General features: G+C 45.4%; 1 protein-coding gene across 3 annotated transcripts in view; it reads left to right on the plus strand.

Moving 5' to 3' along the window:
* The window catches only part of LUC7L (LUC7 like), a 253595-nt gene that overhangs the window by 125453 nt on the left and 109297 nt on the right, over positions 1-18845 (plus strand). For all 3 annotated transcript variants that reach the window (XM_078663114.1, XM_078663115.1, XM_078663116.1), the window contains 2 exons: positions 16240-16350; positions 18565-18708. In XM_078663114.1, coding sequence (XP_078519240.1) covers positions 16240-16350; positions 18565-18708 — 255 coding nt within the window. The remainder of the gene's footprint in view (positions 1-16239; positions 16351-18564; positions 18709-18845) is intronic.

The following is an 18845-nucleotide window of genomic DNA, read 5'->3' on the forward strand; positions in this document are numbered from 1 at the left end:
CTAGTGTTGATTATGGCATCTGTTGGGACGTTCATTTATCTTTTATAAATAACGTTATAGAATGTTCTGCGGATTTGATCGTTTGAGAGCTGTTCTTCACACGTTACTTTTTCCACCTGCGTTTGGGCCCTTATGATGTTACTTCTTGAATAAACATAATTTATCCACTTTACATCTTCGTTTCCTGCTTCAACAGAGGGGCATACAAAGGAAAGCAGCCTTTGTGCTGAACTAAAAGGTGAAAAAAACATCTTTGGGAAGGTAGAAGATTGTGTGGCGCTGTTGCTCGGACAGGATTAATGACTGGCAGCCCCAGCCCATTTCACATGCCTGATGGAGGAACACTTTAAGCTGATAGCCGTTGCACACCTGATCGACAGTGGAGGGTCTGTTTAGACCCTGTCCTGTTGATCACAGCATGACTCCGGGTAAGCCCTCTCAGACCCCTGCAGTGGGGCCATTCAAGTGGGCGCTGCTGGAATCTCCAGCATCGACTCTGCAACGGCCTTTCATGCGCTCTGTGATTTGCAAGCTCCTTGTAAGCAAAGCGGCGTCTGCCCTGAGCTGGAGGAGTCACTGAACCGGAGCCTGCTGTGCTCTCAATGAGGGTACCGGTACTCTTTCCTCAACTAAGAAAAGTGCCGGTACTGACGGCCAGAAAATTCGGAAGTGCCGGTACTCCGTACCGGTGAGTACCGGCCCATTTAAAGCACTGCTGCTCAGTAAAAAGTTCCTGTATCCTGTCTTGACACCTCAGGATAAGTCAAAGGAAAGGAATCTGCGGCTAGATAGTGTGAGAAGTTGGCCTGATATGCAGTGCTCACTATTCTAGTGATCACTATGTATCAGTCCAAACAACCCTTATTGATGATTGGTTGTAAGTCAACCTTATAGACCAGCTGTCCTAGTAGCATGGATACGAGCAGTCTAAGGCTAAGACTCTAGAGGGCGTGTTAAGCCAGCTGTTTTACCATCACATTACCCCTTGAACACCAAGTGAAAGGACACTAAGTATATTTATTTATAACAGGACTACCCTGGCTCTTTATGAGACAGGGAGCTAAGCACACAACAAAACTCTTAAAGAAATACTGAAAGTCGCACAATTTACACAAATGCCCGAGGGGCACGAAAAACCATATACATAAGAAGTGGAATGCGAATTACTAGCAGGTAAGTAACTATTCTCATAGACTTTAGAATCGCTAGGCCTACAATACTAAACACTTAGGTTAGGAGCAGGAGGCCTGTGGACGTCGTGTGCAGAGTGGGAACTCTCACGCGTAAGGCGGGAAAAAGTCTATGGAGGCTAGCAAATGCAAAGTTACTGTTCTCGGGCGAACCCGACTAGGTGGGTCGAAAACAAGGGTGGATCCGAACACTTAGGGTGTTGGACTATTCTGGAGCACCGGAGTACTCAGTTTACCTAGCCCAGGGGCTGCGGCTGCATAGGGTTCAAGTTGCGTCGGAAACCCTCGTTGGAGAACCAGGAGCCTGAAGAAAGAAGTTGCTGGCAGGCGGCCAGTGAAGAAGTTCGTGGAGATCCAAGCCTGGATCCGGGAAGAAGACCTGTAAGCAGAGGGGACCAAGTTCTGAATCACTAGCCAGTGATTAAGTGGGCACCAGAGTGGCACCGGGCGAAGTCACCTTGACCAGGTGAGTGGGCGCTGCTGGGCTCTGCAGTCTCTCGGACCAGGAGGCGTTGTCGGCGACCAGGATGGAGGTGCGAGCTGTCCCACGAAGGTACTTGCTGTCGACGTCGCTGGACCCAGGATTGGGGCAACAAGTCTTGGCAAATTCAAGCCCACGCGGTGGACCTAAAATGGAGTCTTGAGTGGACCAGGAGGGTCCGGGGTGCTCCTCTGTTGGAGGGGAGCAAGGGCCAGTCTGGAGCAACCAGACCAGCAGTGTTTGTCGTCGTGAAGCGTCGTAAAAGGGCCACTAGCCAACGGGCAAGTGACCTGGACAACGCGGTGAGCAGCAAAGAGCAGAAGGGCCCCACGCAGATCTCGTGGATGTAAGGGGGCTGTACTTCGGTGCTGGAGTTGCTCCGGGTCGGGGCTTCTCTTACCCCAAAGCACTCGGTCGAGGGTCACTCGGTGGTCGTGCTGGACAAGCGTCGTGCAGTTCTGAAGATGGCCGGTCCCTCGAGGTCTCGTCGCACCCACGGATCACAGCTGGGCTGATGATGTAGGTTGAGGTCAGAGGTGCCAGGGAAGCCGGTTCTCGTCGTGCTGGAGCAGTCTTGATCCGAAGGAGAGACTGGCAACAAACCGCGATGCTTGGTTGGTGCCTGCTGCTGCAGGGTGACTACTCCTTAGTCACAAGGGAGAAAATCTTGAGAAGAGTCTTGAGTTCTTCGTGTAGAAGGTCGGTTCAGGATTCAAAGATTGATCTAATTTGGAAGGGGGCCTGCTCCTACCTTTATCCTGAAAAAGGCGGCTGGCACGCGACTAAGTCCTGCCCTATGGGTGGGACCAGGAGGGGGGTGGTTACACCCCTCTCCTTTGGCGGGCTTTCCCCAGCTCAGGGTCTGGTGTGCCCCTGGAACTGGTTCAAGCCGGCCTATGCACAGTGAGCACCGGGGTGCCACTTGCAGTCACCTTCCTCTAAAGCCCTGCCTACCTAGGATATACAAAATCCTGTCTGGGACGGTGCTGGCACCGCCCCTGACAGGAAACCCTTTGTCCTTGCCTCCTGCGCTGGGAGGACTCCCAGCAGCAGGAGGGCAGACTTGTGTCTCGGTGGCAGCATCCATTTTGTGGAGCTAAGGCTCTGTCTGACTTTAACCGGGGTTACAGGTTACCAACATGTCGTGTCCCTCTAGAAGGGTGGAATGCTAACCCCGTCGCCAGAATTGGCGAGGGGTTAGTATTCCAATTCGTATGACACCTTACTCGACATGTTTTGATAAAGCGATACCAGAGTTGGCATATAACCGCGAGGATTATAATGCACTTAAGAGTATATGGTATGCGATATCATGGAAACGGCTAAGGGATAGATCCCGAAAGCCGCAGACAGGCTCAGCTCATGCCAGAGCACCATCTCACACGATTCCAAGCACTCTGCCTTCAGGATTGTCAAGGCCTGCTATAGGAGTGACTGATAGATCTGTGTGTCCATTTAGGTTTAGATATAGGTATACTATATCTAAAGCAAAGGGTGAGTACACCACCTTGCCCCAGCTGTCAAGCAGCCAGTTGTGTCTGTTTAGTTAGTCAGCCCAGGGGTGGCATAATACATGCTGCAGCCCCTGGGAGACTTCTGGGTACACCTCAGCCCTGGGTACAGGGATTTAGAGAGGGCCCAGTGCCAATTCAGTACCTGGGTACAATTTGGAATAGAGAGAACAGCTAGGCTGTGGGTCTGATTAGCAGGCCCACAGCCAGGGAAAGTCGTAAACCAGTGAAACAAAAAGCAAAAATCTGGGTGATCATAGGATTGCAGACCCTACTCTCCTACATGAGCTGGAGGAGTCACTGAACCGGAGCCTGCTGTGCTCTCAATGAGGGTACCGGTACTCTTTCCTCAACTAAGAAAAGTGCCGGTACTGACGGCCAGAAAATTTGCAAGTGCCGGTACTCAGTACCGGTGAGTAACGGCCCATTTAAAGCACTGCTGCTCAGTAAAAAGTTCCTGTATCCTGTCTTGACACCTCAGGATAAGTCAAAGGAAAGGAATCTGCGGCTAGATAGTCTCTAGCAGATAAGGCGTTACTGAAGGGAAGTAATTTGTTCTCCTATACTGCTTGATAGTTTTAATGAAACCATGAGTATCTGTATCTGATCCAGTCCTAGAGAAGGAAGCCTCTGAACTTGGTAGACAGTTGTCTAAGGTTTGTATTGTTCACAATTACGTATCCAACACTTTCAAATTAATGAGGCCCCTGTAATTGCAAATGTTAGAATGTAAATAGTAAAGTGCTCTATGTAAATGTTGCTCGTGCATTTCTTTTTTTGTGAACATAGTTTATTGATTTTATAGGTGCAGTACAAGGTATTTAGCATCCTACAACCACACATTAATACCCAACATCATATATTGACATTTCTCTGTTTCCCATGTGCTTACTGAGTCAAGGACGTTTGCCCATATGTTAACCCTATTGAAACGAGAGAGGAAAAAAAGGAAAAGACAAGGGAAAGGGGTAACTCTATGTCTAGTACTTGCACATCATTTTACTCCTGGCCACATGTCTACTTGGTGCATCTATGTGCATATCAATAGACTTCCTATCTTCGTATCTTTGTGACTGTCGCTAGTTGAACTTCTACCTTATGTTTTTCCAGGGGGATATATCTATAGGCTGCTCACCTTGTCCAGATCTTAATGTTTTTGCTTTCATTTCTGAAGTGCTTTGTTTGAAGTCACTAATGTTACCACTCACCCTGACAAGTTTTATATTAAAGCTGATGTTAAAAAGCTTGCTTTAGAGGATAGAGACAGTACATGGTTTTGTATGTCCATTAATAGCTTGTTAAAACACGAGTTTGATAATGCTACTAATCATTTTAGTGTGTTGGGTATGGTGGGGACTTTAACAAAGAACTTGCTGTTGTTCATTGAGTTGGGTGGTCAGTTGTCCCTTGCCAGACATGTGCATTTTGATTGGACAATGGACAGCTTGGAAGCTTAATGTCATGCAAAGCTCTGCTTATGAGTGCTGTATGTCCAAGTTAATTTGACCTGAATGATGCGTGTTGGTGGTGGTGGGGAATAGTGCTGTTAGATTTCTATCACTATTCCAATTATATGGTTTTGGAACTCTATGATTGGGAGGTGGCTGAGATTTGGTCTCTTTGATAAAAATCAAATTAGTGTAGTTGAGGTGTTGAGTAACCCATGGTAGATGACCTTTCAGGAACCTTTGATTATTGTGGTGAGGTCTTGTGATGTGAGGTGTGTACTGATAGTGTAGTGTGCCTTAGATTTATTTTTTTAATATAGTAGCCTAGTACTGGACTAGATGGCAAATTGTAAAACTGATTGGCTGCACACGAAAGTAAGAGTAGGGGACATAATTAAGCTGGTGGTTACAGCTAGTAAAAGTGCATGTGCGAGAGAGAATTTGGGCCTTTAAGGTTCTTTGAACGATTGGTAATGTTGGGTCGCACTTAGGCCAGGCGAGTCCATAGAGGTGTATGATGCCACTCATCTGGTACTGTCTGCAACCTACCACAGCTAGATGGCTTTTCCTAATCAATTCACGCAATGACTAGGCACACAAGCAAGAGGGAGTATCCTGGAGTTAACCTCTTCGACGCTCATGACGAGCTCAGCTCGTCATGAGTTACGCCTCTCGTACGCTCATGACGAGCTGAGCTCGTCATGAACCGCGGGTTTTCTAAAAAGTCAGCGCACAGCGGGAAAATGCGCCGCACGCGTGGGGTTAAATCTCATCCCTGTTGGTACATAGTATTCTGGCTAGTATCTGACTTGTTGATGAGTCTTCTCCCATTGTTTTTTTTTTTTGTAAATCTTTTTATTAGTTTCAAAACAAAGAAGGAAATAGACATATCAGGTGCCCTACATCCAGACGTAATAATAAGGCGAACAAACGTAGATACAGGATAGATACTAAGCAATGAAGAAATGGTTGAGATGCCTACGCCAATGTACGAGAAACAGGATGTGCCACAATACAATATACAATTCACATTAAGCGCAAGCCCTCAAAGTCTACCCACCCATAAAATCAGGATAGTAAATGAAGCATGAGCACCAGATATTAGAATACCAACAAAGTCAGGATGTTCCACCAACTATACTTATAAGGAAGTGAGAGTGTGAAGAAAAAGAAACCATAAAAACAAAAATAAGGACAAAACAATGAACCCATCCCCCCCACCCTGCACCCCTGCATATGGCTATAGCCTAACCCCAACTAGCAGTGTGCCTGTCGCCCCAACTAACTATGTACTAAAAGTAGAAGAAATGGAGGAGGGCGGCTTCATACATGCCCCCGGTCTCTCCCCCCCCCCCCCCCCCCCCCCCCCCCACCAGAACCAAGAATCCCCGGATTAAGGCCTCGAAATCTATTAAGCTGCAAATACGTAGCGCAACGAGGGAAACTTCAAACACCGCCCAACCTCCCGAAAGCATCATGATTGCAAATCCCGTGTCCAGCAATACCCGATGTCAAACTCAATCACACAGTCTTATCCTTGACCCTTCCGATCAGACATGTGAGCCCCTTCCGAATGAACTGCCGCTTCCGCGGGATAGTCAATGCACAAAAAAGCTGTAGCAAAGTTCAAACCGAGACGTAGCAGAGAGATGAAAAGGCTGAGAACTCCGCCAGGCCTAAAGACTCCCCACACTGTCATGGACTCCCAAGATTGTTTAGTCCGCCATCTTAGTGGTGTCGATGTATAGGGTAGTGACGTAGTTTCAAACCAACAACAGTTCCCATCAAAAGTGGAGCATCAAATAGTCCTTCCATAGTCGGTAACGATCATAGGCCCGACAATCCATTTGCAACATCAAGCTGGCTCTCATCACCGAAAACACCGGTCCAAGGCTCCAACGCCTCCCATAGTTCGGGGTCTGCTTCCTCCATCGAAGTGGCCATTTTGGGTATCTCAAGTAGTTCCGTTTCTTGCAGTGGACCAGGGTCCGGCCCCATCCGCCCAATTCCAGACCAACACGCAGTCAATTTGTGAATGTGGGCTTCAACGCTCCTTCTCTGGAATGGCGCCCAGGATCTGGAACGCACTTCCTCCTGAAACGAGGCTCATCTCCTCCTCCCTTCTTTTTAAGAGAGAAGTCAAAAGTATCCTTATGGCTAAATATACTTGAACAATGCATCTGACTTACACTGCGAACAGTATTCCAGTATTTTATTATGATATAGCCTATATACTCCTTTGCACATGTGTTGTGACTTATATTAGTCTATATATTTTAGTATATTAGCCTTGATTCCTCATACATGTACTATATATTTTAGTATATTAGCCTTGATTCCTCGTACCTGTACTATATTTTTGTTATGTACATGAACTTGATGATTTACCTACCTACTATGCCCCCTGTTTCCCCTACCCTCCCACCAGCCTGTGTAAAGCGCTCTGTTATCTGCAAAGATCTTGTTCGCGCTATATAAAACTTTGAAAATAAAATAAATAAATAAAATAAAAAATAACGCAAACATGAAGTGACCCTATGGCTGCCAACACAGTTCGTAGTGACAGGTCACTCTCGGTCCGCTCTACAACTCCTCCCCTGGTTTCGGTCATATTCGCGTCCCCAGTGAGCCCGGTCTCCCCGGGGGTAACAGGTGGGTGTGGGTCTTCTCCCATTGTTAACTCTATCCTTTAGGGGCGCACCCATTCAAATGCTTTTAGGGCTTTCATGAACCAGATAGTTTAGCCACATCAAACTCATCAATGTCATATTCAAACTGCTCCTCTTATTCAGATTGCTCCTCTTATTCAGATTGCTTTACAACTCGAATTTAACCAAGGTAGTAAATTGTCAATCTTGTGAAGGTACTTTTGCACAGAGGTGTATTACACAGATTAATCCAAAACCTGGTCCATGCTTGCTGTTGATGAACCAACAATCAACTCCGGCCCTTTGATATACACAGAACATCCTTTATATATCTGACTTGCATAATATTAGCCTAGATATACAGCAACAGAGAATTCTGTTAAACAGAGAGAATTTTCAAAGTTGTGCAGGAGAAGGAGATGGCCTAGGTCATCATGGCATGCATGGTCTGTAGTTGACTCATGAGAGGCAGCGGGTCCTGGCTAATGTTTTCTGGTTGGGTCTGAGCAGTGAGGGGTGTTTATAGCAGAGATTTGGAAATTTGTTTGGAGTGGTCTGGTTACGGCTTAATAGCTAACCTGGTAACTGTCTTTATCATGGTCTCCAACTTTATGCTGTTTTGTGTAAAGTGCTTTCAATTTTTGTTGGGTTGTGTGCCTGAACTGCTTGAATATAATCCAATCCGTCAAGCAAAAGATTTTAGAAAGTTACAATATTTGCTGTGGTCTAAAAAGTCAGATTCTCAGTTTCGTTAAGGGTACAACGAGAAATAGTTATACCAAATGCTTTTTTTGGTCACACTAGTTTGGGTGTTATGTGGCCTCTTCAGTAGTTTATAGAAATGCGGTAACCCCGAATAGATGGCAGGAAATTTGCAACAAAAATTCTAGCCAATAGAGTGCATGTTCTTAAGATACTTTGACCTAAGGCTTGTACTCTTAACTTTAGATTGCACTAGCAGAACTCAACAACGCCACGAACCATTCCTGATCCACTGCAGAGTTGAATACTCAATTTAAATGTGCTTTTTAGGATTTGAAATAAGGGGTGGCGGGCTATATGAAGAAACCCCTTCTCTGCAGCAGTTCATCCAGGGAACCAGTGAAAACAAACTATTTCTCAGAGGGCTGGGCCCTAGAAGTACTCGGATATAATGGTCCAGGTGATGTGCCATCCATTCACTAGTTTTCATAGAGTGAAAAAAACAACCTTGAATCGTTGATGCAGACACCATGTGGGACTGGGGCTGTTACTGCTTTGCAAAGACATATCCAATGCATATTGTTGGACGCTCATACTTCTTAAACCTACAATCCCAAGCACCACTTTTTCTGAACACTAATGAGAATTTATGGCTACCTCGCCACTGCTCTAAACACTGTCTTGACCCCCTTTTGAACGAAGCATGTCATTAAATGGTTATTGGTTAATTGGGGGCAGTATAGAAGACGTGAGCACTATTGGAAGAAACCTATGTTCGAGGCATGTGGACTGCTGAATTTATATCTGTGCACAGATCGCCGCCTAGTGTTGGGTCCGGATGATTGCACATTGTTGTCCTGGAAGAGTCTTCGAAGTATCACGAGATAGGTGGCTCCTCCCCTGGACTACAGTGCGTATGGGCATCCTCTCCATCCTCAGATTGTTTTTTTCCGCCATTGGGTTCTGATGTACTTTATTGACTCGCGTTCAGAATAGCTAAAAAACTTTTTCAAAAGGCCTTCGGGGCGTCGGTATTGTCTTTCGCTCGGTGCCTCGTACTTGTTCCAGCTCTTCGAGCCCGACGTCGACGGCCGTTTGCCTTTTCGACACCAAAGGCCCCATCCACGATCGATGATGGAACGGAGTCCGTTCAAACGATGTCCCGTTTGCAACTCCAAATACCCTCACATCGATGTGCACCCGGTGTGCAATAAATGTCTATCACCGGACCACGACGAGGCCAGCTGTATGGCCTGTTTTCGATTCAGGTCGAAGAAGACTCTTCGGCTTCGACGCGCCGCAAGACAGTCGGCACGGGAGTCCGCGCCCGACCCAGAGAACATCTTCGAGGCTGACGACGAAGAGGGTGTAGAAGAAGAGGATCCTGATCGACCGAAACTGGTGAAAAGAGTCATCGGCTCGACTGCTTCGGAGCCGATCAAGTCAAAAGGTGTTATCGACCTCTCGGGGTCGCAAGGGGGTGTCGACCTGAAGATCGGAGCGAGTGAGCCCGTCTCTAAAGACAAGCACGTCACGCTCACGTCGTCGACGTCCGGGTCCAAAGATGGCTACCAAAGGACTCAAGACTCAAAAGACCCTCGATCCGAAGCTTCGGAAGCCACTAACGGTCAAGGCATTCGAGTCCAAAACCAAAATCAACCCGACAGAACATATCAAGTCGAAGCACAGGAGCGTACCTGCTGCGCACCAACAGCTCGAGTCGACGCATGGCCATAAACAACATGCTGAACAGTCGAAGTCGATCGGATCGAAAACAACGCCTCCCTCGAAGCAGGTCAGTCCGTTTTCAATGCTTACGGCGCCGATAAAGAACGGACTGCCCCCAACCGCACGACCTAAAACGGTCCAGCTCCAAAAGGGCGCCGACACATCTAAATCTTTGTCGGTAGCTTCAAACACTCAACCCATGGAGGAGGACGTTCTGTTCCAGGCGCCATCCTATGATAATCAGTCGAAACTGTTCATCGACTCCGATTCAGGAAGACTCGCAGTTTATAAAAGGAAAATCAGACCGGAAACTCCTATGGAGTCATACAAAATACCACTCAAAAAAAAGAGACTCTGCCACCTCACCTACTCTTTTTGAACCTATACAGTCCTATGGACAGGAATGTACCTATTCTCCCACACATGCCACTGAGGATGTACAGGAAGGGTACAATATAGAACAGTTTAATTATCCTATTGACACGGATCAAGAGGAGTCCCAACCATGGACTGCTCTGTTGACCCTGATGAGCCACACACCACGCCTGACACTCAGTCCTATGCAGTCAAAACATCACCTACTGAGGACACTGCTGCGTTTAACGCATTGATTGAGAGGGCAGCCCTTAACCAGGATGTGGATATGCACGCTGACCCAGTAGAGGAAGACTTTGTTTGATACCTTCTCAACTTCAGAAAGATCAGTGAAGTCGTTGCCTATGCTTAAAGGTGTGCTCAAACACGCTGGTGACATTTTCAAAGAACCAACAAAGGCAAGGGTTGTGAACCCCAGGATTGAAAAGAAGTACCGGCTTGTGCCTGTAGACCCTACGTATATCAAAGGCCAGCTCCCGTTAGACTCCTTGGTGGTAGCTAATGCTTGTAAGAGAGCAAACTCTCGGACAAGTGGTGATGCTCCTCCTCCGGATAAAGAATCCAAGATCTTGGAACCTTCTGGCAATTGTGTAGCAGCTCAAGCGTCTAATATTTGGAGAATCTCAAATACACACACAAGCCTTATTAGCCAGATATGATGGGGCTCATTACGACACGTTAGAGCAGCTACTACAACACCTGCCTGATGCTTATAAGACAGGAGCTGAAATGCTGATACAGGAGGGAAAGCTAATCTCAAACGCATCCATTAAATGTGCGTTAGATGCAGCTGACACAGTAGCTAGGGCCATCAACACTAGTGTGATGCTCAGAAGACATGCCTGGCTCCGCATATCTGGTTTCAAGTCAGAAATCCAAACAACTCTGCTTAATCAGCCAGTTTGGTCCTGATGTAGACACGACCCTAGAAAAGATTAAAAAAGACACGGAAACTGCCAAGTCCATGGGAGCTCTACAGTCACAACAGTTCAGGGGCGGTTCCTTTCGTCGCTCTGGTAACAGGGGAGCTTCTAGGGGACAAGCGTCGCAGCAAGCCCAATACAACAAAGGAGAAACACAAACCACCTATAACAAGAGCAATAGGGGTGGATACCGTGGGAACAGCACCAAAGGCAGAGGACGGGGAAATAATAATGCCAGATAATCCGCCACCAATAAACAGTGACGTCTTGTCACTGCCCCCGGACCATATAACACCGGTCGGGGGAAGACTTCAGCAGTTCCTGCCAGTCTGGGAAGGCATTACCACAGACAGGTGGGTGAGACAGCTTATACAATACGGATATTGTCTAGAACTAACCTCCACTCCACCCAACATACCCCCAAGGCGCCGTCCTATGTCCGCAGAGCACATGCACTTATTGCAGCAAGAAGTCATCTCCATGCTGCAAAAAGGGGCCATAGATCTCGTGCCTTTAGAACAGGGTACAGGGGTGTACTCTCTGTACTTCTTAATCCCAAAAAAGGACGGGTCTCTCAAACCCATTCTAGACCTCAGACCCTTGAACCAATACATCCTGTCAGATCATTTTCACATGCTCACTTTGCAGCAAGTTCTACCACTGCTCAGTCAGGGGGATTTCCTGGCAACCCTAGACCTGAAGGATGCATATTTCCACATTCCCATTCACCCCAGTCACAGGAAATATCTCCGGTTCACCATAAACAACCAGCATTACCAGTTCAAGGTCCTGCCTTTCGAGGTCACTACAGCCCCAAGAGTGTTTACCAAGTGCTTAGCAACAGTAGCTGCGCACCTTCGGAGACAACACATCCATGTCTTTCCTTATTTGGACGACTGGCTTATCCAAGCGAAGTCGGCCCAGCAATGTGCCAGCCACATGTCCCGCACAATTCACCTCCTACACAGTCTAGGATTTTCACTAAATTACCAGAAATCTCATCTTCAACCCGCACATGTACAACAGTACTTAGGTGCACAAATAAACACTCTAACAGCAACAGCACAGCCAAACTCAGCGAGAGTCAACAGCATGCAGGTGCTGATTCAAAAATTCAGGCCCCAACACTCACTCCCAGCGCAAGTGTTTATGCAGTTGATAGGCATGATGACCTCCTGCATTTTTATAGTCCCACACGCGAGGCTGCACATGCGTCCGCTTCAGGAGTGCTTGGCGCGACAGTGGAACCAGGCTCAGGGACAACCGAAGGACCTAGTGTTGGTGACCGGTCGTGCATACAACTCTCTGCATTGGTGGAACACACAAAACCTTTGCAGGGGACGACCGTTACAAGAGCCTGTGCCACAGATACTGCTGACAGCGGACGCATCTCTCCAGGGCTGGGGAGCGCATGTCCTCCATTACACAGTGCAGGGCCTATGGACGACGCAGCAGCAGAAGATGCACATCAACCTACTGGAGTTGATGGCAATCTTCATGGCAATGAAGGCGTTTAAATTGCATTTGTGCAACAAAGTCGTGCAGATCCGGACGGACAACATGACTGCAATGTATTCCTGCTTTTGGATGTAAGGGACACACTCTCCACAATTGTCACACCTATCACAGAGCATGTGGAAGTGGGCCATTCAAAGGAACATGTTCCTCATGGCGGAACACCTCCCCGGCAAGGACAACCAAATGGCGGACCTGCTCAGCAGGCACAGCCATCAAATGCACGAGTGGGAAATACATCCCTCAGTGCTACAGCCGTATTTCCAGCAGTGGGTTCATCCAGAGATAAACCTATTCGCCACACAAGAAAACGCAAAATGCCAAACCTTCGCCGCCAGGTTCCCGCAGTCTCAGGGCAATGCGATATGGATGAACTGGTCAAACAGATTTGCGTAAGCTTTTCCTCCAGCACCGCTCATACCGCTGGTAGCGCGCAAACTGCGGCAGCACTCCATGACACTCATCCTAGTTGCTCCAACGTGGGCAAGGCAAGCATGGTACACCACGTTCCTAGAACTTTCAGTGGTGCATCACCGGCGACTGCGACTCACACCCAGTCTCCTCACTCAGAGCCATGGAGACATTCAGCACCCAGATCCGCAACAGTTGAGCCTTGCAATATGGCTCCTGAGGTCATAGTTTGGCTACCTGAACCTGCCCCCTGACTGTATGGACCTCATCAAGGAGGCTATGCGGCCTACAACCAGGGCCTGCTATGCGGCAAAGTGGAAGCGTTTTGTCATTTACTGTTCCAACAATAACATAAATCCACTAGAGGCATCAACGCAAAACATCATATGTTATTTATTGCACCTGTACAGATGCAATCTAGCCTATAGTTCCATCAGGATACATTTAGCTGCAATGGCAGCCTATCTTCAGAACAGACAGCACCTTTCGTTTTCAAAGTGCCTGCCATTAAAGCTTTTATGGAGGGACTCAAAAGGGTAATTCCTCCAAGACACCCACCTTCACCTGTCTGGAATCTGAACATAGTTCTCACCAGACTAATGGGTCCACCCTTTGAACCTCTTCACTCTTGTGAAATACAATTTCTGACATGGAAAGTGGCTTTTCTAGTAGCGATCACGTCGCTAAGACTGGTTAGTGAGCTGCAAGCCCTCACTATTCAGGAGCCTTTCATTCAGATTCATGCTAATAGGGTAGTGCTGCGTACCAACCCTAAATTTATGCCTAAAGTGGTGTCACATTTCCACATTAACCAAACAATTGAACTGCCAGTATTCTTCCCAAATCCTGATTCAGTGTCAGACAGAGCACTGCACACACTGGATGTTAAGAGAGCTCTCCTGTATTACATAGACAGGACTAAAGATTTCAGGAAAACTAAGCAACTGTTTGTTGCCTTCTCTCCACAGCACAAAGGCAACCCAATTTCAAAATCGGGAATAGCCAGATGGATTGTTAAGTGCATACAACTGTTATCAAAAGGCTAAACGCACATTAACAGTTCCCCCCAAGAGCGCATTCCACACGCAAGTTAGGGGCATCCATGGCTTTCCTAGGTAACATTCCTCTAGAGGATATATGTAGAGCAGCCACATGGACCACCATACACACATTCACCAAACACTACTGCGTGGATGTACACTCCAAACAGCAAGCTGCTGTAGGTCAGGCTGTTCTCAGAACTCTTTTTCAGACTGCTGCAGCTGGCACGGGCAACCGCCGCTAAGGAGGATACTGCTATTTATTCTATGCACAGATATAAATTCAGCAGCCCACATGCCTCGAACGGAATATGCTACTTACCAGTATGCATCTGTTCTTGGCATGTAGGGCTGCTGACATTTTATATCGCCCGACCTCCTCCCCGGTGCCTGTCGCAGCTGTAGTAGTCAGAATTATTCTCAGGCATGGTCATCTCTTACTTTATCATACTCCATCTCTGCCACAATGGCGAAAAACAATCTGAGGATGCCCATGCGCACTGTAGTCCAGGGGAGGAGCCACCTATCTCGTGATACTTTGAAGACTCTTCCAGGACAATGTGCAATCATCCGGACCCAACACTAGGCTGCGATCTATGCACAGATATAAATGTCAGCAGCCCTACATGCCAAGAACAGATGCATACTGGTAAGTAGCATATTCCTTCTCTTCTCTCATTAGCAGGGCTGTCAAAGTTCTGAAAAGCCATAAAGAGCACTTGGCATCAAATATAAATGAGTATGTCTTGAAGACCACCGGGGATATATATATATATACACTTTGAGTACCTTGATCTCCCTGTTAGAATCGGGCTTAGAAGGGTGTTGGTGGTTGTTTCACAAAATCATGTTGTCAAGTTGGACACCACTTGATTAGAACGTTGCGTAGCCCACTTTTGGACAAGTCAGTCCCAGGAACTCTTCTGTTGGGGCTTTGTCTTGGGTCTGTAAAAAGACAATACTCCCCCAATTTCCTTTCAAACCGTGACAGTCCAGTATTATATGCATACAGTAATAGGCCATTCACTATTACTCTTTTATATCCCCTGAAATAAAGATGTTTTTATTCTTAATCAAAAAGTGGCGAACACAGTAAATTTGAATTTGTTGTTTGTTTTTAGTTAATAAAAACCATCACAATACAAAATACAGTTTGAATACATTTTTTTTTAAAGGATGACGCTCCATCTCATTAAAACGTTATATATATTACATCAAATAACAGAGTTATATTACAATTTTATAAAATATAATCAGAGCGAAGTTATACACACATAATGGCGAACACGGTACCTTTCCACAGGAATTCTCTTTAGATAAGTATTCGATTATCCCGATCAAGTCTTTTTGGTTCAATCTGCGTGAAAAATCACCCTAACCACTGTGATGCAGTTTTTGACCGGTGTTGTGGTCGGTGATAATCAAGGCTGCCCACCGACGTAAAATAATCCAAACTAGTTGTAAACGAGCCTTAATATGCGGCTTAGAGGCGGTAGTGCCCCCTATTGTGGGACAGGACTGAAGTCTTGAGTGTTTTTATTGCTGCCTTGGTTTAAATCTTTGCTTTCCTTACAAGTAGATTTTAGAACTATAGAATGTGAAAATTAACGTATTTTCACTAAACGTGGGTGTCACTCTGTCATTTGTCACTAATTATACAAATGAAACTGTCTAAAAGGGCTGCTTTAGCCGAGGTTTCTCCAGCAGTGTCTCCTTGATGCCTCGGTTAGCCATCAGTATCTGCAGTCCCTATGTTTACTCCTCTGAATGAACCCCTGGTGGAAAGTCCTTGAGTGGCGCGTGTGTAGCGCTGGAACCGGTCTAGTGGAAACTTCACAGGGCTAAATGACATCTGCAGGAGGAAGGGACGTGCATTGCCTTTGTCTACTGGTACTCTGGGTAGAAAAGTCCTGGCGCTTAAAATGGAGAAAGCCGTGCTACAAAGGAGGTATTCACTAATGGCTGAATTAAACCATTTGTTAGAAATTATCAATGTTTTCTAATTCTTTACAGTGATGCTTTCAGCATCAAAACTCGCATAGCATGGCAAAAGTTTCCATCTGGGTAGACCTGCACAAATACGCTTTGATCCCTTACGGCAGATCTACACTGGGCAGAAGCTGTAATACAAAGAAAAAGAAAATACATATTTGAAGTAGGCCTTAACGGTTATATTTATGTTTCTAAATGGCGTTAAACATCATGGTATGATCCATTTTAGATGCAGAACTGGTGGCACCGATCCATTAATTTTATGCTTTTTACAGGCCATGGATCACCTTGAGTCCTTCATTGCGGAGTGTGATCGAAGAACTGATCTTGCCAAGAAACGTCTGGCAGAGACACAGGAGGAAATAAGTGCAGAAGTCTCCATAAAGGTAGAGATCAGACAAATAATTTAATAGTGGTTAACTTGAACTTTTACTAACTTCTTTTGGGTGCGGTTCGAAGGTTTAAAACAACAAAATATTGCTGAAATTGTTAATTGGGTGAGTTTTTCAGTAGCTGCTATTTTTTTATTTTCCGTGCTGGCATCTTTTATGCTCATTAGAAAAAGATGAATGTGGAGATCCTAAATTACAAATAGCATGTACGTTTAATTTCAAACCATAATTTCTTTTAGAAATCAGTTCATGACAGAAGATGCCAATGGGTTTAATTACAGTGTTATGTATTTGACGTTGGTTAGCGTTTTATCGTGGTTTTTCTTCCTATCTTTACTACATTGTGTTTTAATTGCAGTGTCTTTGATTTAAAGCAAGGCGCTTCCCATGCTGGGGTGAGTTTTCCATCTGAAGCGAGATTGTCCCTGGGTGTGCACACATTCTTGCACGTCTACATTTTTATACAAATACACTTTCAATATTTTCAAAGTCTGGCTTTGTTGTTTGCATCCTTGTCAATGAACATGCAATGTGCACAACAAAATCTTTTGCAGGATGAATCTGCTTTTGAGTTACATTGTGCAGGGCAACTCCTTCATACTAAATGCATAACTAAACTTAAGGCACTTTTTCACCACTAACCCAGTCAGTGTCAACCAAACACTTACATCACTGTTAGTAAATCTTAAAATAGTGTACATAGTAAACTAGCAAACCTTGTCAAGGACAAATGGGTGCGATCAGCTCTATGGAAAAGAGGCCTCCCCGTCGGCTAAAATTGCTACGAAAATGAATCCTAGTAAAGAAATGAGACCTTTATATTACATTTAGCTCCAATTTTTACATTCCATTAATGATGTGACCAAAAAAAAAAAAAAATCTGTAATAAACTCACAGCTATGGATCTTTGCAGGCTGTTACTCTAGTTTTAATGTTTCCTTTCTACTCTTGGTTCATTTAGTGTGTTTACATACCTAAGAATACTTCCGCATTACAACCTTTTAAAACGATATGCACACAGACTGATACTCAATGCTTCCATCTTCACTTTAAAAACGGACACGTGGGGTGAATTAATAAACAGCTGACTTGTTTCCAGCAGTTCTATTTGGACTTGTTTTATATCAAAAGCTACAGATTATACCTTCCTGAACGTGTGATTGCGTTGTTGGAAGTTAATTTGGAAGGTAGTGTTCCTGGTGTATGTAATTCAGGATTTTTCTTTTGCTTTGTTGGGTGCTCATGACCTCTTAGAGCACATGCGTTCTGTCCCAGTTGTTTTGATCGATGCAGGTAATTCACATCTCTTAATTTACAATGAGGTGGTTTATTGCAATTTGCCATTAATTATTTCTATGCCTTGCTGTTTGAAGCACAACCGAAGGCAATTTCTTTTCTTTTTTCCTTTGTGGAAAGAGGGGGCACACTTAATTACCAGTTTACCCATTCCAAATATTAGTAACTCTGCTTCAGTTCTCTGGAGGTGCAGCTGTACATCCGTGTAGGTGAATTGGTCCACACAATAAAAAAAAACACAAACAAAAACGGGATATTCTGACTAACCATGAGATTTTCTCCATTGCAAAATTGTATTCCAGTTATTTGGTTTACTACCCAATTTACTGTAACAAGTTCAGGTAAAGATCAAAATAATCATCCTCTTAGCCTATCTTGAAGGGGATGTTTTGGCTTCTGAGACAATAGCTAGAGTATATCTTTCCAACTGTTGCAGTTTAGGACGCTCTTGTTGCACTTCACCATAGCGCACAGGATGAAGGGGGTGAGAATCATGATAGTGATAAAGTAACCTCTCTCTACTCTTGAAAAATGCTTACAAATGTATCTTTTGATATGACCTATAAACATGGAGGTGGTGCTAAAATATTTGAAATGTGCTACATTGAAAGCAACCCTCTCACTTACTTCGCACGGTTTGACCAGTTGACCGCTTTCCTAGTGAGTGCAAAACTGCCATTCAGACACTAGCTGCATGTATTGGATTTACAATCCAGGACCAAGGGATCATCCTGAACTACTTTTGAATCGGAATAAGTAAGAAGAAATGTTTATTTCTAGTGTCTAACTTTCGGTAGTACAGTGAGCTTGGAGGAAAACCTGTAAAGTTTACACGTTTTAGTTTTCAGTGTGTATCTGGTACTTTGAATCCTGATTGTGACGCCCATCCTTTTTGCTTTCCCTTTCCTTTAGGCAGAAAGGGTTCATGAGTTGAATGAGGAAATAGGCAAACTACTGGCCAAAGCGGAGCAGCTTGGAGCAGAAGGAAATGTTGACGAAGCGCAAAAGGTCCTGATGGAGGTGGAAGCTGTCCGAACACTAAAAAGAGAGGCGGAGGTTAGCTTGAAGACAATTCTGTTATATTTTCAACGTCAGTCACCCCTTCCCGTATCAAAACAGATATTCAAAACCAACATTAAAGGGCATTAAATAAGGATGACATTAAAATGTTGTACTGGCTTTTGTTCTCGCAG

The sequence above is a fragment of the Lissotriton helveticus genome, chromosome 10, assembly GCF_964261635.1.
Source record: "Lissotriton helveticus chromosome 10, aLisHel1.1, whole genome shotgun sequence".
Lineage (NCBI taxonomy): Eukaryota > Metazoa > Chordata > Amphibia > Caudata > Salamandridae > Lissotriton > Lissotriton helveticus.